Raw genomic sequence first — 21813 nt, forward strand, 5'->3', positions numbered from 1 at the left:
GTGATTTCCCCACCTCTCAGTATATAATTAAAGCAATTAAGCAGTATGGGTCTTAAATGGAGCCTGAACGTTTTGTAAAATTCAGGCAGATAACCGTCTGCGCCCGGTGCTTTATTTGCTTTCAGTTTTGATATTGCGCTATCTAGTTGTTCCATCGTTATTTCGGTTGTTAAAGCTTTATTCTGTTTTTCCCCTATTGAAGGTAAATCCAGTGAATCTAAGAGAATTTTTAGGGTTGAGGTATCTGCCCTGGCTGGCTGGGTATTTAAATCTTTGTAATATAGTTCAAAAGATTCCTGAATATCTTTTAATTCATTACATACTTTTTGTGTTTTAGGATTCTTAATTCTATGTATTGTATTTTTTGCCTGCTGTTTTCGTATCCTCCAAGATAATAGCTTCATTGCTTTAGGGCCTGTTTCATAATACCTTTGTTTGGCAAATTTGATGCCTCTGTCTATTTCATCGTCATATATCCCATTCAACTCTTGTTTTAGCTTATTTAATCGAGTCAGTGTTTGTGAGTCATTCTGTTTAGCATGTTCAGTCTCCAGAATTTTCATTTCTTCTTGTAAATTTAATCATCTTTTCTGTTTTTCTTTTTTGTGGAATGCGGTGAGGGTGATCATTTTACCCCGAATTACTGCCTTAGCGGCATCCCACAGGGTGCTTGGAGACACTTTGCCATTGTCGTTGCTTTGGAGATATAATTCGAATTCGTTCTGAATCTGCCTCCGAGTTGTTAGATCATTCAATATAGTTGTATTGAGTTTCCAAAATGTGTCTTTCTTTTGATTTTCTAAGTATAGGGTGAGGTATACCCCAGCATGGTCAGATACATCCCTAATATCTATGTAACAGTTTTTAATTCTATGTCTGTCTGAGTTATTCATAAATATATAGTCAATTCTTGAATACATAGAATGGCAGGCTGAGTAAAAAGTAAATTGTTTCTTTGTTGGGTGAAACTCTCTCCATGTATCGAACATACCCAATTCTTTAAGCATTCTTTGAACCGCTTTAGCATTTGAATTCTTCGTTTTGGGGGGGCTAGCTGTATCTAGCCAGGGTTGAAGTTGGACATTTAAGTCCCCCCCACATATAAGAATTCCATGTGATTCTGTAGCAATTAGATCAAACATTATCTTGAAAAATCTTTTGGTGCCTCCGGGAGGAGCATATACATTTAACAGCGTTACTTCTTTACTATCTATTTTGCCCCTTACTAAAATATATCTACCCTCTTTGTCTTTAACTTCGGATATAAATTCAAAATTCACCATATTAGAAATCAATATAGCCACTCCTCTTCTGCATCCAGCTTTGTGAGATGAGTAATAAGTATTTTGAAACCCCAGTTTCTTCAAATTTTCATGCTCTGGTGAGGGTAGGTGGGTCTCTTGCCAATAAATTATCTGCATAATTTTGCTCCTCTTTATCGGATTATGTAAACCATTGACGTTAAGTATTATTAACTTATATTCCATATGCATATATTAATTTCAAGGCTAGCTTTTTGTAACATTTCCCATGACAACCCGTTAAACATCATGAACCAAATATGAACATTCATGTCAACAACAGAAAAACACATAACAAAAAACAACTGACTTCCAAGTCCAAGGTTTAACATAAAACCTTCGATTTGAGAGGAGATCCTTGCATCCGTTAAGGGCCTCTCTTCAGTGCAAAAGAAAACAATCTCAGATGTATAATGCACTAGTAGATTCTAACCAATTCTCGCTCAATCGGTTTCCAGACTCAACTTTGATAGGCTCAAATAATAGGAATATTATTAATAACAATAACCAAACATTAGTTATCCAATAATAGTTAAATTAAACGAATATTGTCCCCTTTACCTAAATTACTGTGACAGCTACATTCTATTATCAAGTGATCAATATCTAAGATTCGTTACTGTGACATTTGCCCTAATGAGTAGGCTCCATGTTATCTTAAAATCTTAAAGACTGTGTTGATATTATCAGTCAAAGATTCTTCCAGTGGAGGATTATGACTTCCGTAATTTACTCCAAGGTCTCGTTAGGGACAAACGCATTTTAATTTCACGTATCAGTTTCCGAGCGAGCGCTCTATGGCTTTGGAGCGAGCGCTCTATGGCAGCACTGTATACCAAGCTCCGTATCCGTTAGCAGCAGTCCTAACTCCGATTTTATAAGGCCTGCCACAAACTCCACCAAATTACTCCCCTCCGATCCCTCTTGGATTCCATATATGCACAGGTTGTTCCGTCTGGAGCGAGTTCCAAATCAATTATCTTTGCCTGCATCTCCCTTTGTTTCTCCAACACATCCAGGAGTGCATCACCCGCCGCTCCATTACATTCCTCGGTATCAGCGATACGTTGTTCCATTTCCGTCACTCTGACTGTGGTAGCTTGCAGGTCACCTGAAAATTCTTTCATTTTCTGATCCATTTCTTTCCTGAATTCGTTCAACTCCTTCCGCATATCTTCCCGCATATCGTCCATGTCGCTCTTAAGATCCACTCTGAACGCTCTAATCTCGTCTCGGAAGGCCGTTATGTCAGCTACTTTTTCGTTAGCCGTCCCGCTTGCCATCTTTTCCGCGGCCCTCTTCACCGCCGTCGATATCTTCGGATATTTCTCCCTTTTCCCGCTTCAAGCCTATTTTGCTTTTACCCCTTTTTTGTTTCTCCCCGTCCATGTTCACTCTCAGTGTTAATTGAGCTTTCTAATGGTAATTTCCGAGGGGATTTGAATCAACCATTTAAGAGAGGTTCTTTCAAGCAGCCATCTGCATTAGCACCACACCGGAAGTCCGGAAACCGATTTTCTAACTCTTTTCTTTTCTAAAATGTATTAATGACATGATGTTGTTGGGTCAAAGGAAAGTCACCCGGGAGAGCAGTTTAGCAGCTGGACAGATTAGAGGAGCGCACAGGCTTGCAACGGAGGAAGCATTATGAATGAAGCTTACTTGACAACAACAGTTGCTATATCAGTAATTTAATGAAAAAAAATAGCCTTAAATAATGTTTAGTTACAAGCTTTTCTTGCAATCTTGCCATGTACATGTACTTTTTACACACAAAAAAGTGCGTTCAAATACCCGCCTATAAAAGCAAATTAACATATCTGAAGTAATAAATATAGAGAATCCAACAGCGCATATATATATTTCTAACCCCAAACGATCATCCACTGAGCGGATCCAACTGATAATCACTTACTTTGATTCTAAATATCTGTCAACTTGACGCTCACATAAACTGACCACATTTTAATGATGCGAAGAGGCGAATATGAAAGGCTGAGCGGCAGCGGGTCGGGATTAGGGTTGGGAACCGAGAACCGGTTCTCATCCGGAACTGGTAGTGTTTTTTTTTAAAAGAACCGGAACCGTGCAAGATTTCTAAGTTTCCGTGAAGATTCAACGTCAAATACATTTTTTAACAGTCACTTATCGCCACCTGGTGGTGAAACAATGTAATCTATTAATGCGTAATTTTCAGCACGTTCAAGTTTTTTTCAAAAGCTGATTTGCTCTATTTTGATCGATAACATAGACATTAGTATTTATACCTGAACTATAAACTTTTATCTCAGTACTTCTGTGATAATTTGAATATTTTTAACACAGAAATAAAGATACTGTGTGGTTGAAAGCACTGTTTGTGCAGCTGTTAATACCTACATGACAACTGCTCTCTCAAGACGATCTTTTAAGTAGATCAACTGTAAGACGTAAAGAAACCATGAAACTGCCGCACTGACATGTCCTTTTTTATTCACAATCTCCTCGTCGCCGGCAGGTACAGCACTCATTTTCATGTGTTGGTGTGTTTTGATTTCACGTGGCGATTGCGCAACTGAACTAGACAGCAACATGTTTGCGTGTCACTCGTAGTAGTGATGGGAAGTTCGGTTCTTTTCCGCGAACCGGTTCTTTCGGACAGTTCGATTCAATAAACTGCGACAATAAAAGCGACAAGAATATTTTTGGTGCGCCAAAAAAAACAAAATAACGACTTATTTTGTTCTATATATATTTTTCTATATATACGACTTATTTTTCACTATATATAGTGATGGCCGATTTCAAAACACTGCTTCAGGAAGCTTTGGAGCATAATGAATCAGCGTATCGAATCATGATTCGGATCGCGTGTCAAACCGCCAAACTACTGAAATCACGCGACTTTGGCGCTCTGAACCGCTGATTCAACATGCTGATTCATTATGCTCCGAAGCTTCCTGAAGCAGTGTTTTGAAATCGGCCATCAGTATATAAGTCGTTATTTTGTTTTTTTTTGGCACACCAAAAATATTCTCATCGCTTTATAATATTAATATTGAACCACTGTACTCACATGAACTGATTTAAATATGTTTTTAGTACCTTTATGGATCTTGAGAGAGGAAATGTCATTGCTCCCTATGCAGGCCTCACGGAGCCATCGGATTTCAACAAAAATATCTCAATTTGCGTTCCGAAGATTAACGAAGGTCTTACGGGTGTGGAACGGCATGAGGGTGAGTAATAAATGACAGAATTTTCATTTTTGGGTGAACTAACCCTTTAATAGACCTAATTATTTAAGTGAAATATTTTGCGTAGCCCATAGGCCTATTCCCTTTTATTTTATATGTGTTATGTAGGCCTATAGTTTTATTCTGTTTTCTGTGTTCACAGATGCGCTGCAGATGTGTGATGTGACGTTGTGTAAACTCATGTTCTACAGATCCTGCAATTTTCGCTGGTTTCAAAACGCACAACAAGCTGCATATTACTTGACATTCATTTTCACTTAAATGTAGGCCTAATGCTTGACGGTTGGTGACATATCATCGGAAAAACTAATGCCAGGACATTGCCATTGTGACTTACCTAACCTATGATGACTTGACAGCTGAGCCTGAGCGCGTTAGCGCAGGCATTTCACACACTTTAGAACGTGAGCACGGGCTTTTCACTTACGTTTTGTGGAATAAATTCGCTTGTTTTTTTTAATACACACTTCGGAATCATCTGCCATTAGGGCTGGGCATAAGTTGACATTGGGGGGGTGTTCATGTGGGGCCTTTGCAGCGCACCCTTTTATATGGTTATTTTGAGGGCCTCTATAGCGCACCCCTTTTTACATACAGTTGTGACACTGTCACATAAAATACATGTTTTACCGCTCTATTTATTACAATGATTTTATGTATAGTAGAGTTTTAATTGGTTTACATGTTTTTTTAGTCCATTTTTCCTCTTATTGGTTTTAATGTCTTTAAATGAGTCTGGGTCTGCCTGTCATGTGACTGATCACATGACAGGAATCAGGAAGTAAGCCAGTATAAAGGAGGCAGCATGGCAAACAAACTGGGTCATTAATCAAAGACCACAAGCTGGATTGCAGAGTTGTTTTTAAGGACTTACCTTTCCAGCACACCACATCACTTTCATTGGATTATCACTTCTGTGGACTTTGTATATACACCAGTGGACACTTTCACATTGGGACTTTCAGCACGCTACTAGGACTCTTAAGGACTGTTTTAGGGTATGGTGCAAACGGACTCATTCATTTATGTTGTCTGTCTCATCTTTTTAAACACTCATAACCTCTCACACAGTATAATCTGACCCCAATTTTAATCTAGGGCTGTAGCTAACGATTATTTTTGTAATCGAGTAATCGTTCCATTATTCTAACGATTCCTCGAGTAATCGCGCCAGACCCCAACAACTAATGTTCTTTATGTATTATAACAAATGCCTGCAGAGGGCGCCAGTGGCCTGACGATTGTTTTTACACTTTAAACGTGATCTAATCCTTGTTTAATATTGGCTTACAACATTTATTTCAACTGTCCAATTAATATTTAATATTTGGCCATTTCTTTACGACAGAAATGCTACAACCACTGTAATTTCTTGAACAAGAACATGTGGACTTAAACAAGGGCTTAAACTTAATATTTTGAAATCGCAATGAGCAGTTAGCACACTAGAAACATGCTGTATAATGTATTCTCCTGCGTTTGCTAAGGTTTATAGATGACTTAACTTACAAATCTGATTAAATGTCGCACATTGCGTTTCCAGATGAACATTGAAAGCAATCCAAACTCACAGCATATGGAGTAGATGGAGTTTGAGACGCGCCGCTCATGTAAATAACAGTTCACATGAAGCAGCTTTTACTGTGAATGGAGCCGCATGAGATGATAACACGTATGTAAATAATTACAGCGCATATTAAACCTGCAGCACATACATTTATTTAATTAATTCACAGCCTTTGTAAAGTCACAGTAGCATTATGCTTTATTATGATTTTTAAACAGGTTTAATATCGTGTAGCCTTAGAAAACGGTCTAATAACGCGTTTCATGGATGATCGTCCGTGGAAAGCGCCACTTCTGGTATTTTACCGGTTACTCGACATGGGCAAATTTAGGGGTGGGCGATATGGCAAAAATATCATATCACGATTTTTTCAGGAAAATCACGATTCACGATTTTTATCAGGATTCTTCATGTTGTTTTTACTATTTTGCAAGTGACTGAGCATTACAGCCAAACTAATTTCCCTATTTTAAAAACAAAGCCTTTCAAAATAACAAAATATAAAATAAAATAAAAAATGGCAGACATTTAGGCCAAAGTGGCGAAGATAAAAATCTTTGTCATTATTTTTTATGTTATTTGTTATTATTTGTTATTAATTTTATCTTTGTTATTAAAAAAGAAGAAAAACAGGCTACATTTTATACAAATGAAATTAATAAAATGATTTATTTTTTCAGCTACAGTAGATGTATTTAACAGTAGCATCCAAGTAAAAAATTAAATGAACAAATATAAAAATATAACACTAGACTTCACTGTATAAATTATACATTGATTCTTAATAAAGCTAATGTATTAAAGTTCTCAGTCAAGAGCAAAAAGTTATTTTGAAGAATGTGACCAGACAGTTGCTGGTCCACAGTGACTATGTTTTTCCTACCATGGAAGTCAATAGAGACCAGCAACTGTCCAGCTAACCCACATTCTCCAAAATATTTTATTTTATTTTAAGAAATCAATACATTTTGAAACAACATTACAGTGAACTATCCCTTTAAGGACAAGCGACCGCATGGTTAATATTAGGCTGCTCTGCACTTTAAAGACCTGCATGTATATCTAATATACAGCCACGCATCCAATTTTCTCTCAAATGTTTACTTTCACTTTAGACATAACCAACTGTGTTTATGTAAACTTTGTGCGTATTTGACAGTATTAGAGCAATCGGACTCTAAAGATAACTTAGTAGCTAATCAGGCGCTGTTTGACAGGCTTTTAGTGCCTGTGCGCTTCGCGTGAATGCGCTCTGAAAAACGCATTTCATAACAGCGCATCAGCACGCGAAAGAAAAGTTTAACCGGCAAGGCACATGAAATAATGAACTTTTGTGGATTGAAGTGTCCCACGAATATTACTCTACCGCTGCGTTAAAATGTGATGTGAATGTACGTCACGTTGAACAGTATGCTGAGACGGAGGCGCTGGAACTGCAACTGATAGAAAGCACTGTAGCACGATACTACGATATTTCTTCATAAGCAGATCGTGGAGACATTTTAATCGTCCACGATCAAAAATCGTTATATCGCACACCCCTAGGCAAACTGAAATCGAGTATTCGAATTTAACCGAGGAATCGTTACAGTCCTATTTTAATCCATGTAAAATCGACCAATAGGGGCGATCGTTACACAGTAACTAAACTTCATACACATTAAGATCTCATCAGGCTAAACAACTTTCACACTCCAAGTCATATGCCAGACCAACAGGAAGCTATTATGGGTTGTTTGCACTGGAATTTTATATGCTCCTCCAAGGAGACTCATCCAATCACGACCAAACTCGGCCAGCATGAAGCCAAGACACTGAGAATGTGAGGATGTTAAATTGCAAGTGGCTTTTTGATATCTCAAATGGTTTGGCCGTGGAGAGGCAACAATTTTAAAGCGAGAAAAGGGAAACAGGAAGTGTGCTATAAATTCTGCATACATTGATTTTAATTAAACTTCAGCTGTATGTTCATTCTAAGAGGCAAATCATATACACTGCCATTCAAAAATTTGGGATCGGTAAGATTTTTTTTTTGTTTTTAAAAGAAATGTCTTATGCACACCAAGGCTGCATTTATTTGATTAAAAAAAAAAAAAAAAAATAGTAATATTGTGAAATATTATTACAATTTAAAATCACTGTTCCGTTTCGAATGGGAACTCGACACTGCGTCATAGGGCGCTAATGGGGAATGCCTCTGGCATGTCCGGTGTCTGAAGCATGTGTCAAAACACAACAATAACATTGGCCGGCAACAGCCTATGACATCACTACTGGTGTGACCAGAGTATAAAAGGGCGCCTGTAGTACACGTCATCCTCTTTTTGTTTGTGATGTGTCAAAGGCAGTTATGGCAGCGAAAGCTTTCAGGAATTGCATACATCCGTGTCAGCACTTTCTGACACCTGATGATACACACGATCTATGCATGATATGCTTGGGTGGAGCATGCTCAGTCAGTCTTAGGGGGCTAAAAGCAAGTTTCTCTATGAAGAAACTCCGCTTTCATTTGTCCCTGTTTTTTAAGAGAATTAGGATAATCATCTGCGACCCATGTAGGACCTGCTTGCAGCTGAGGCAAGGAGAAAACTGAGATCGTGGGGCACTCAGATGGAGCTTGCAGAGGAATTTTGAAAATGGTATGGCTATTTCTCATCCTTCAGTAGCTGCCAAGGCCGAGTTGCTGGATGAGAATGTGTTATCGCTCACATCCTCCAATCTGGCAGCGAATGTGCTCCTGTCTTCAATCTTGGTTAACAGAGGTGGCAGTAATTAAGTACTTTTACTTGAGCACTGCACTTAAGTACACTTTTTAAGTATCTATACTTTACTTGAGTATTTTTTTTTTCTGGAAACTTGTGACTTTAACTTTGCTACATTTGAAAGACAAATATCATACTTTTCACTTCACTATGTTTCTATCAATATCCTCGAAAGTCGTTACTATGCAGCAGCTTTGAAAATCAGTGGATGATTTTTTTTTTCTTCTCTAAAACGGTTTTCTTTTTTTATTTCTTCATTTTTTTGCAGGTGACAGACAGCTAGGGCTGGGCGATACAGCTAAAAAATGTATCACAATATAATTTTTCATATTGTTCGTTATCGAATTATTGAAAAAAAATTAATAAACTTTTTTCAAATAAAGAACAGTAGAAAAAAAAACGTTTGAATTTAACCAATGCATTTTTAATTAAGGCAAACAACAAATAATTTTAAATAAAAAGTAAAATGTAAATCTTTCTTATATTTTACATGAAGATAAAATAAATAAGCATTAAAGAAACTTAGAGCTGCATAATTCTGGATGAATAAATACATAAATACTCTTGTTTCATTACTGGATGAATCAGTGTATTTGAAAGAATCTTGAATGAAGATTCAATGTCAAATACATTTTTTAACACTCACTTGTCGCCACGTGGTGGTGAAACAATGTAATCGATAAATGCGTCATTTTCAGCGCCAAGTTTCGGTAACACAGACAGTGTTTATTTCTAAACTATAAACTTTTATCTCAGTATTTCTGTGATAATTTGAATATTTGTAACACAGAAATAAAGATACTGTGTGGTTGAAAACACTGCGCAGCTGTTTATACCGACATGACAACTGCTCTCTCAAGACGAACTTTGAAGTAGATCAACTGTAAGACTTAAGGAAACCATGAAACTGCCACACTGACAAGCTGATATGTCCTTTTTTATTCACAATCTCCTCGTCGCCGGCAGGTACAGCACTCATTTATATCGAACATTTTTTCTATCGCTATCGATTAAGACATACCATCAATAAATATCGATAACCGTTTTAGCGCCCAGGCCTATGCTCAGTTTTGATCGATAACATACAGTGTTTATTTCTAAACTCTAAACTTTTATCTCAGTATTTCATGTGGCGATTACGTATCTGAACTCCACAGCAACTTGTTTGCGTGTCACTCGTAGCACGTCTGTTTGATCCAGGGACGGAGCGAGCTTAAGAACGATTTCTCTGTGCAGTGCACGCACCCATGACCATACTTTAAAAAGTATGTTCCAGTTTTCTGAAGAGGTTAAAGATTCTTATCTTTTTAAATGATTGTTTTGTTTGCCTAAAGCAAAGCTAAATCACAGCCTTCAAAAACTTGCCGTCCAAACTGCGGAAGCATATTGAGGTATGTAAACTTTTAATTTCTTATAAAAGCTTGAAATTGTCTGTGCTTTACAGCTGAAGTTTCAGTATGAAGTATGGTCGGTCAAATGATTTATGGATTTGCCCGCCAAATGCCATAGCAAAAAAGTAAATTCAAATGTAAATGAGTTTAAGTGTTAAATAAATTAATATCTTGTAACTTTTAGATTTTTTTTGTTACCTTGCATAATTACTGTAGTTATGTATAGAGCTGCACAAATAATCATAGAAAGATCTTGATTTAAAGGAACACGCCACTATTTTTGAAAATAGGCTCATTTTCCAACTCCCCTAGAGTTAAACATTTGAGTTTTACCATTTTTGAATCCATTCAGCCGATCTCCGGGTCTGGCGGTAGCACTTTTAGCTGCAGCTTAGCATAGTTCATTGAATCTGATTAGACCTTTAGCATCTCGCTCAAAAATGACCAATGAGTTTCGATATTTTTCCTATTTAAAACTTGACTCTTCAGTAGTTACATTGTGTACTAAGACCGACGGAAAATGAAAAGTTGCGATTTTCTAGGCCGATATGGCTAGGAACTATACTCTCATTCTGCCGTAATAATCAAGGAACTTTGCTGCCATACCATGGGTTCAGCAGGCGCAATGATATTACGCCAACATGACCAACATGATCTTTTTCCTAACTGATAACGATTCACCTGTCTATTAAACGTGACAAAAATCATACCGGAGGGTGGGGTTCAAGGGGTTAATCTGATTTAAAATTTCATATATTGTCCCTTATAGCCAGTATAACAAGCCTATAAGCAAGCTTTATTGTTACTAGTTTGACATGACATTGAAGAAAATGGAAAAGATTGTGTAGGCTGTAGGCTCCCTTCACCTTGCTCTTCTTCCGAGTGAACATTTCTCTTATTCCATCACGAGTGCCACAGAGAAAATGAATGCATGCAAAAATTTGAGGTAAAATGAAATGATTTTGTTTTCTGCTCCAGATATACACTTGTCAAAATAAATAAAATATTAATTTTAAAATGTAACATGAATGTGGTGGTAATTTAAACATAGCCTTTGTAAAAATATATAAAACAAAACATTAAATGTGCAAAAAAAAAAAAAAAAAATCATTTCCAACTCAACTAGCAGCATTAAGATTGTTTAATCTCGCACATCCCTAATCCAGGGTAATGTCGGCATACCACCATGTAGAAAAACCACATCCAACAGAGTAGGCTAACTGTCGATGCAATTGGAAGCTATCTAAAAAGGATATCCAGGTACTAACCCTTGACTGTATCCAAAAAACATAAAAGCACAGCTGCCTAACTCACTGCAGAATTAAATGCACACCTCGACTCTTCTGTTTCCACCAAAACTGTTCATCGGGAGCTCCACGGTCGGCTCTTATAGCCAAACATTGGTCACTCATGCTAATGCCAAATGTCGGTTTTATTGGTGCCAACTAGAGCTGCACAATTAATCGTAAAAAGATCGTGATCTCGAATCAAGCAACCACGCGATCCTACTTTATTAATGACAACGATTCTCCCGCGTCTATTAAACCTTTGACAAAATCATACCGGAACGTTCAAATCTGTGTTTGTGTTGCCAGAGCCAGAGAGAGCCGTTTTGAATCACACATTAGTTATTTCTGTATTACAAATATTCACATTATCACAGAAGTACTGAGATATAAGTTTTAAGTTAGTATTTAAACACCAATGTCTATAATAGCGATAAAAATAGAGCAAACTACCTTTTGAAACGAACTTGGCACGTCAAATAACGGTTGTATCAATTACATCTAATTCCACTAGGTGGTGACAACTGACTGTTAAAAAATTTGTCACTGAATCGTTCATTAAAAAGATTAGTCCAAAAACACTGATTCATCCAGCAATGAAACAAGGCTGCATTCCAGTTCGTTTTTTAAATGCCCTTCCCTCGCTAACTTCCCTCAGTCTTGTTGACTCGGATGTACGTCACTGCTTACGTTGCATGAGTGCCCACTACTGGCGGAACCTTTGCAATGGGCTGAATTGGATCGTCTTAAGCCCTTGATCACTTGGAATTCGCAATGGAGCTGATTTATTATTTATTTTTTCCCCTTACAAAATTGTTTAATGCAGCATTCTATATGTATATAAGTGTGTTTTAAATATTAAAAAAAAATATATATATATCAATATATGAAATTAATATATCAACTATATTAATATATAGTTGTTTGTGGTGGGGTAAATTAACAATCGTGTTGCATTGTGGGTTATGGAGCTGCCTGAAGTGTACATATGAAGTAGAAGGGTCTGTCCATATAAACTTCCCTCGTCCACTTCACGAAGTGGGAGGAGAAGTGCTTAGGGAAGTTTGCGAGTGCGTGTCTAAAACTAGAGTGGAACACAGCCCAAGTATTTATTAATGAGTCACTGAATTCATTCAAAACCATTTTTAAAATAATTCATTCAAACATTTTCCAGCAATTAGAGTCAGCAATTTATATTTTGTCAGAACCTCTAGTAAATTACATGTTATTTTGTTTGGTTGTATATTCAGAATCGTGGGAGAATCGTGATCTCTATTTGAAAACAAAAAATCATGATTCTCATTTTATCCAGAATCGTGCAGCTCTAGTGCCAACAGTTTAAATCTTGGGCTGTGGAGAATGTGAAACATGTATTGTTTTCTAGGGATGTAATGGTATTATCAATATCGTGGTATCGCGATAGCAAAATTGTCTCGATATCATCGTGGTCACATGACTGTATGAAACGATATGTCTTCCGGGTTGGGAACCGAGAACCGGTTCTTTTCCAGAACGAAGTGCGAGGAGCGAATCCTTTAATAGAGATGGCTCACCTCATGAATATTATAGCAATGAATGCACTGAAAAGCCCTCGCGCTACTCATATACGTCAATGCAGGGAGAGAGAGAGAGGTGTACAAAGCTGCACGATTAGTCTTTAAAAGATCGCATTCTCGATTTCATCATCAATTTGATCTAATTCCGTGTAGGCTATATTAAACCTTTGAAAAAAATAAAATCGTGACATTCAAATCTGCTTTCGCGCTGCCGTTGATCTGGAGAGTTGTCATATTTAGATTCACAAACAATCCTTTCAAACACACAGTATCATTATTTCTGTTACAAATATTCCAGTTATCACAGAAGTACAAAAGTTTATTATTCAGATAAACGCTGATGTCTATGCTACCGATCAAAACAGAATAAATCACCTTTTGAAAATACTTCAAATAGGCTAACTAATATATCGCTTGCATTGTTACTAGAGGTCGACCGATATATCGGTCGGCCGATATATCGGGCCGATAATTGTCTTTTTTTTAAGCGCCGTTTTTAGTAGCACCGATTTAAAGCCAGTCACGTCCGTGGGCAGCCCTGTGTTATTGGTGCGGTGGAATGTGCTGCTGCCGCATGTGAATTGAAACTTTTGGAAGATTCAACAACAGTCCTGGGAGATAAAGGTAGCCTAAGGCTTAAATTCTAATATTTCAAAGTCCTATGGCCATATATTTACTATATATTACTAGTAAACTATGAAGTGTTGCTTCACTTAGTGAAAGAAACAACAGATAGCATAGAACCGTCGGGAACTGGCATAATGCTACAGCTGGTTGAAGGTTTGCTTACTTGTAGTTAACTTTAAGGACTGTAGTCCAGAACTACCAGCAGCTTGCTTGCTAACATATTAGCCCCAATGTTATAAGTTCTGTATTATTTTTCCTGTATCGGAGTCGGAGAATTTCACTCTGTGCTTGGGGTGGAGAAGGCGGCAGCTCTCACAAACACTGCAGCGTGATTGAGGGCTACGTTACTCCGACAAATATTGGCAATATTAAGAGGATTTGGCATTTCCAATTAATGTAAGCCTGTTACATTCTTCTAGTCTATTATTATTACTATTAGGTAAGCTACTTTTATTATTAAATTAATATTATAGTAAATTTGCCCCGCAATAATTTCACAGCGCATCACCGCATAACTGACGTGCTGTGAGGATTAGGCTATCAGCTCCTCTTTGAAAGTGTTTTAAACACTTTTTAGGTTTATTATACAATGAATTAGACCTATAAATAATATTATTAACAGTCTATAATATTTCCTTACACTGCAGTCATAAATGAAAATTAAAAGCAGCTTTAGGTTACTCCAAGCACCAACTTTAAAAAAAAACAAAACAAGCTGTTTAACACGAAATACTATTCTTCTCATTTGTTTCACTATATATACGGGCCACAAGAGAAATAATGGAATAAATTAAAACAGTTATATACCGTTATCAGCATATTATGTTGAAATTCGTCTATGAGAGAAAATGCTCCGTTAATGCAGCGTCAGGCAGCTCCGTCACTTTTACTTTCACTTTGAATACTGACCAAGGTTAAGCTTTTACCGGCATAACTTTTCCGCAAAGTTTGCACATTGCTTCTTGTGTGATATCCATTGGCTCCCCTTTTTGGTTGAACCCCCCCCCCCTTCGGGGGGCCTCGAACTTTCGGCTCGCGGGGGGGCCCCGCGAATTTGCGCAACGCCACTGCGCAGAAGTGTATGACATTTGTTCGGAAGCATGGTTTGAAGCAGACAATAGCCGGGTTTCCATCCAACTTTGCAATGAAAATTCAGCGCACCTGCGCGTTTCCATCAACTGTGTAATGCGAATAAAAATGGACATCCTAATAAAGTGATGTGTTCCGACCAATGACATATATATATATATATGTCGCACAGTTATTATCCTCATTAAACCTCATTAAATTCAGCTTGATAAATGATAAATTTGATAAAACTTTTATGTAAATTAAGTCAGTGTTCAATAAATGATGTTAAGTTTAGAAATGTTGTGCATCCACTTATTATTAGTGTGACATTTTAGCATGCAAATGAAGGGGAAAACTTCAAGATATCGGCCCTAAAAATCGGCAGCACGTATCGGCCATCGGCTGACCCTGACCTCTAAACATCGGCATCGGTTATAGAAAAACCCATATCGGTCGATCTCTAATTGTTACATCACTAGGTGGCAACAAATTACTGTTAAAACTGTATCACTGAATCATTCTTTTAGAAAGAAGTGAAGTCTTTATGAATCCAGTGTGTGTTGAATTTGTGGTAACACTTTACAATAAGGTTCATTTGTTAACTTTAGTTAATGTATTAACTAACATGAACTAACCATGAGCAATACATTTGTTACTGTATTTGTTAATCTTTGTTAATGTTAGTTTTTAAAAATAAAGCTGTTCATATTGTTCATGTTAGTTTACAGTGCATTAAATAATGTTAACAAATACAACTCTTGATTTTAATGATGTATTAGTAAATGTTGAAATTAACGTTAAAGATTAATGAATGCTGTAGAAATGCAGTTCATTATTAGTTAATGTAGACCTTACTTGTAAAGTGTTAGTGAATTTGTTGAGATTAGCAGTCTGTTAAACTCATTTTACAAGTATAATAAACACAAAAAGGAGTTGAGTATTGTGCATTTTTTCCCCTTACTACTATTTTTATTGGTTGTTTAATATTTTTTCCTTATTATGAAAACTGAAAACAATGGAAGCTCCTGTTTCAAACTGACAATGTCTTCATTTATCTTTTTTTTTATTTATTTTTTTATAAATATCGCAATAAATATCGTATCGTGGATTTTATATTGAGATATTATCGTATTGTGAGATTTTGATATCGTTACATCCCTATTGTTTTCTGATGAGTCCACCTTCAGTGTCCTTCCCAAATCCATGGGAGTTACAGTGTGGAGAAGCCCCAAAGAGGCTTAACACCTGGACTGTTGCATGCCCAGAGTGAAGCACAGGGGTGGATCAGTGATGGTTTAAGCTGCAATATCATGGCATTCCCTACTGTGTTTGATGGGCGCATCATTTCCAAGGACTACTGAACCATTCTGGAGGACCATGTGAACCTAATGGTTTAAACACTGTACCCTGAAGGGTGTGCCATGTTATCAGCATGATAATGCACCAGTACACACAGCAAGACTTGTGAAGCTTAACTTCCATGGCCTGCACAGTCACCAGATCTAAATGTTGAGCAAGTTAACACAATGGCTAATCAGAGGTGTTTAAGTTCACTCAAAATCCCCCTAGCACTCAAAATGCTAGAGGGAAATGCTGGTATCGTCACATTTTTAACATTTCAGTACTGACTTGGTTTGACAACCCTAGCGCTCAGTTCAGAAAAGTTCAGAAAGCACATCCTGCTTGTTTTCTTTATTTTAAAAATGCACATTTTCTTGTTATTGTGAGTTTCCATGTCTTGAAGTAAGCACTAATAATACTCTATGCACACTATGCACAAACACTTGGATATGCACCTAATAATAGCACACGTTTATCTAGGTCAGGGGTGTCCAACCCTGCTCCTGGAGAGCTACCGTCCTGCAGACTTCAGTTCCAACCCTGCTCCAACACACCTGTCTGTAAATATCAAGCAACCTTGAACACCTTGATTAGCTGGTTCAGGTGTGTTTGATTGGGGTTGAAGCTGAAATCGGCAGGATGGTAGCTCTCCAAAGAGCAGGGTTAGACACCCCTGATCTAGGTTATCATTAGAGCAAGTGGCCATGTAACATTGCTTCTATTTACATGTTTAGGGGGCAGCCCTAGTATTTATACCAAAAAATGTATTTAGGCTACTGTTTTTCATAACAAATACCATAGAAAACATATAGCTACAATTTACCATGGTAGTGAGGTGCTATATGCGTGTGGTTTTACCCATGGTTATCATTATCTAAATGTAAAATACTCTGGATGACCAATTGTTAATTTTAATAAAAGTAGAGTCCTAACACACATAACATTTAAATTTTATGAAGTTATTGCAATTTTTACAGATTTACATCTGCATCCCAACTCAATCTATCGCTACTATAAACTCAAGCTACTGTCAAATGTGCATTTCTAAGAGACAAAATACATAATATTATTAATATTGCAGCTTGCATTGCAAACTGTACCGAAGATACACATTAAAGTCAGGCAACACAAACTATCACCCATTAGAACATGCAGAAACTAAGAAATTATGTTAACACTTTAGTATAGGGAACATATTCACTATTAACTACAACTTTTCCCTCAATAAACTCCTAATTTACTGCTTATTAATAGTTAGTAAGGTAGTTGTTAAGTTTAGGTATTGGGTAGGATTAAGAATGTAGGATAAGGTCATGCAGAATAAGGCATTAATATGTGCTTACTAAGTACTAATAAACAGCCAATATTCTAGTAATATGCATGCTAATAAGCAACTAGTTAAAAGACCCTAAAATAAAGTGTTACCGAAATTATTTTTTCTATTAAGATATTTCTTTTGTTAAGAAAAAAAAATACTGAAAAGGGCTTTTACTTAAAAGATTACTTTACTTCAAAATGAAAATTACCCCATGATTTACCCACCCTCAAGCCATCCTAGTTGTATATGACTTTCTTCTTTCAGACAAATATAATCTGAGTTATATTAATAATCACCCTGATACTCCAAAGCTTTATAATGGCATTTATATTTTCATTCAACTCGCAAAACTTCTGCAGTACCTTCACAAAACCCAATTTGGGAAACCCTGACATAATGTAATGTTTAATGCACTTCATGTTGTTAGGGTTAATATTTGACCCCTAAATTGACTTGTTCAGGGGCATTTATTTTCTTTATAAATACCTTTACAACATTAATATTGTTTTAAATTAAAAAAAAGTTCAATAGAGAAATATGCAATGATGATAAAAACGTGAAGAGTGATTCTTTTACACACTAAAACCGCCAGTAGGTTGCGTTAAGTCTTAATGCATAAGTCACTGAGTCATTCGCTCATTCAGTAATGAAGCATGTGGCTGTATTTACAAATGAATCATTGAATCAATAACTTTCACGAATGATTCAAAACCACAGATTTGTTCACGAAACACCGCTGTGTCTGTTGTAGTTCTGCTGGGGCTATGGTTGGAACTATTATTTCGTTGCAAAATAGAGTAAATACTGACAATATTGTGAAGAACATCACTTAATATTACCCTTTTGTTTGTTGAACTGTTCTATAAAATCAATGTCACATTTCCAAACGTGTGGATATTTGGATTTGCATTCTTGCTTGTATAATATTACCAACATTAAAAACAAGAACTCACAAAAGGTATGTTTTGTATCAGAAGTTTGAATCTTAAATTGATTTCTATGCAACTCCCGTGCCAGGCTATTTGTTTTTCATGCTAGTAAGTGCTAAATCTACAGCTACATTGTCGAGAACGGCAGTAATGTAGCGCAATCAGCAAAGACAGCAGACTCTGACGTAACCTATAAGCTCCCATATGCACGCTGCTTATGTGGAAATGGATTTTTAGTCAGTTTGACTGCAAAAGATATGGTATTTTGATTGGATGTCATGTATTTACGGCATTGCACCATGAAATACATGCTCTGTTTTAATGTTATTTTAAGAATTAAATGAACGACAAAACTTTGTTTGCGTACCCCCTCAGTCACGTCACATACCCCCAGTTTGGGAACCACTGCTCTAGATGTACTCAAGATAACATGAGATTGGCAGAAACTGTGCTCCCCCTTTAAATAACTTACAAAGTAATTTGAAAACTTTCTGTGAGACGTAATTTCATAAACAGTGAATCACAGCACGCTCACTCTCTTTCCCTCTCAAAATGCACAAATGGCTTCACATCACCTCACCACACCACACCACACCACTACTGCGTTTTAGATTAAGGGTGGCACTTCCGGTTCGGGGGAAGTTCCACTCTAAAAGACTAAAAAAAATTATTTCAAATCATAAGGTTGCGCAACAAATAATCCTTATCCGTCAGTTTGACTGAATGAGCTGTAAAATTTCCTTCATGATCTCATGTTCAGACTTCAATAGAATAACGTAAGGTTTTGGCTTTTAATGTGATGTGGCATGACAAGACTATCTATGGCAAAATCTCTTTTCACTCACTGCATTCTTTTCCTCCTGATCTTCTTTTTTCCTTTGTATTCCACTGTAAAAGTATGAAATAGGACAACATATACTGCACATTTGTGGTCTGCTCTACTGATTTAATTTATTATTAATTCACTGGTATGCACGAAGAATGTCTCTCCCCAAATTTCCCCAATGATGGAAATCACTGAACTATTATCACTCAATGTTCCAGTTAATTAACATTTTTAATTAAGGCAACATGTTACATAGGCCTAATTACTATCACTGTCATATTACTACAGTGATATTTAATACATTCGTAATATTGCTGCGGAAATAATCATGGGTTATTCATGGTATGTGGTAGTAATTTGATAATACTTTTACACTTTTAAATGTCCTTTTAATGTTCGACGGTTGAAGGGTGAGTAGAATAATGTGATCTCATTGTACCCGGTTATTGAAAATGCTGCACAGTTGGTTTTGTCTTAAAGGGTTAGTTCACCCCAAAATGAAAATTTTGTCATTAATTACTCACACTCATGTCGTTCCAAACCCGTAAGACTTTCATTCATCTTCGGAACACAAATGAAGATCTTTTTGAGGAAATCTGAGAGATGTCTGTCTCTCCGTAGACTGCCTTTGCAACTTGATCTTTGACGCTTCAAAAAGTTCATAAAGAGTTAGGAAAACTAATCCATATGAGTCGAGCGATTTAGTCCAAATTTTCTGAAGAGACTTGATTGCTTTTTATGATGAACAGATTTAATTTAGGCTTTTACTCACATATAAATGGAAGCTTTTGAGCTTCCGGAAGCTCAAGAGAATAAACCTCATTGGTTATGCAGCACGTTTGATGTATCTTACCCATAGATCTCATCTCACTAACACGCCACTGGCGGGGCTAAAGATACAATGATGTAGAAGTAGGCGTTGATCTGATTCTGCAGAGGCAGTCTTTTGTCACACATAATGTGACAAAATCCGAAAGGAGTCGTTTTCGGAACTTGGTTTAAATAAAAGCTGTTTCTGGACTAACAAGGAAGCTGTGAATTCTAAAACTTACAGGATAGTACAATGACTTACATGTCAAAAGATCAAGGAAAATTTGATTTCTCAATCTATGACCCCTTTAAAGAGATTTATTGACCTGGACACTGTCATGAAGGTCAACAGGTTGCAATAAGATGATCAATATGCCCTTGAAAATAAGAAAAAGAATACCTAAAGACATCTTCAGTTCTTGGAACCCTAAGTAAAAAGGCCAACGCGAAATTTGTAGGGAGGAAAACAGGGTGCTCCACCTCGTGTCTAAAAATTGGTATTACATTCAAGGTTTTGATTTGTTATGTGTAATTTTTATGTACCAACTTAATAATTAAATATTAGACTATAAAATTCAAACCCAAGAGATTTTAAAAGTCCATAAACGCAACTACTTATGACGCTTTTAAAAAATAACAAGCTATTAGACTTTGCTTTTTTTCCCACACATGATTTGTAAAGCAGTCTCACCAGGCGTATGAAGCCGAATCCTCTATCTCTGTTGATGAAAACCTCATTTGCCTCGCCATATTTGGAGAAAAGCTTCTTGAAATCTTCCTCCGTCATATCTGATGGGAGATTACCAACAAACAGTCTGCACCGCTGAGTGAATGTTTTCTCCCCCGGTCTCCTGAAGTTCTTGAGGTCTAGAGCCATCTCCTGAGGCGCAGTGTTTGCAGGACTGGAGTCCCGCGGTGATGGAGCTGCTGCCTCCATCTTTTCGCTGGGATCTGCGGGAGATTCCGCGCTGCGCTTCACATTCTGCGGTTGCGGGGATGTAGCATTGCTTTGAATATTCACCTGTTTTAGGTTACGATTTGCCATTGCGCTGCAGCCTTAACTATGACTACTACAACACTGGCTCGGTTATTAGTTTCTTTTAATCGAAACAGACACTTTGTATTATGGTTTATTTATTACTATTATTGTAACCTTAACTCAACTGAAGTTAAAAGAAGACGATTCCAGCGCTGCATCTTCTTCTTCTTCTATTTGATAGCGGTTCACATACTATGTGCATACTGCCATCTGCTGGGATGTTCTGCAATCACTGCCATAGAGAAATCAGTTATCCTTTTTCAAAAATGAATGCATGCTTTACATTTTTTCAGTGTTCAAAAAAAGCATTTTTACGCACTTTTAATGAACTGAGCGAAGTGATGAAGTAAACAGAACGATTTTAAACTGTTTTCATTTTGATATACAAACATTTAGATCAAGTATTCCACTCTCATTAATGGAGTTAAGCACTCAAATAAAAGTAATTATCCAGAAGTTAAACAAAAATTATATCAATTTAGATTAGCTTTTGGATATGCAAAAGAATCTTGTGTATCATTCGGTTCAGCCGTTTTTTGATTTATGCTGCCTTCACGTGCTCTCGGAATTATCGTAAATACGAGTTTCCTATAAAAATTGCACATGAGCCCATTTCGAAACTTCAATGCGATGTGCTCGTAAGCACGACTTCAGAAGTGGGAATTATCAAATTTCCGATAGCTTTTTTTCATTTATTGCAGAATTTATACATACATACAAGATCAGGGAAATGAAGTGTGGTTGATCTGTTAT

General features: G+C 36.8%; 1 protein-coding gene across 2 annotated transcripts in view; it reads right to left on the bottom strand.

The window, feature by feature from the left end:
• The window catches only part of pspc1 (paraspeckle component 1), a 75295-nt gene extending 54012 nt beyond the window's left edge, over positions 1–21283 (bottom strand). Inside the window, exon 1 of one of the 2 annotated variants that reach the window (XM_051896682.1) lies at positions 20713–21283. In XM_051896682.1, coding sequence (XP_051752642.1) covers positions 20713–21066 — 354 coding nt within the window. In that variant the 5' untranslated portion in view covers positions 21067–21283. The remainder of the gene's footprint in view (positions 1–20712) is intronic. The other variant, XM_051896673.1, reaches the window with a different exon arrangement.
• Between the last annotated feature and the right edge of the window lie 530 nt (positions 21284–21813).

Source organism: Ctenopharyngodon idella, chromosome 1 (assembly GCF_019924925.1).
Source record: "Ctenopharyngodon idella isolate HZGC_01 chromosome 1, HZGC01, whole genome shotgun sequence".
In the NCBI taxonomy this organism is placed as follows: domain Eukaryota; kingdom Metazoa; phylum Chordata; class Actinopteri; order Cypriniformes; family Xenocyprididae; genus Ctenopharyngodon; species Ctenopharyngodon idella.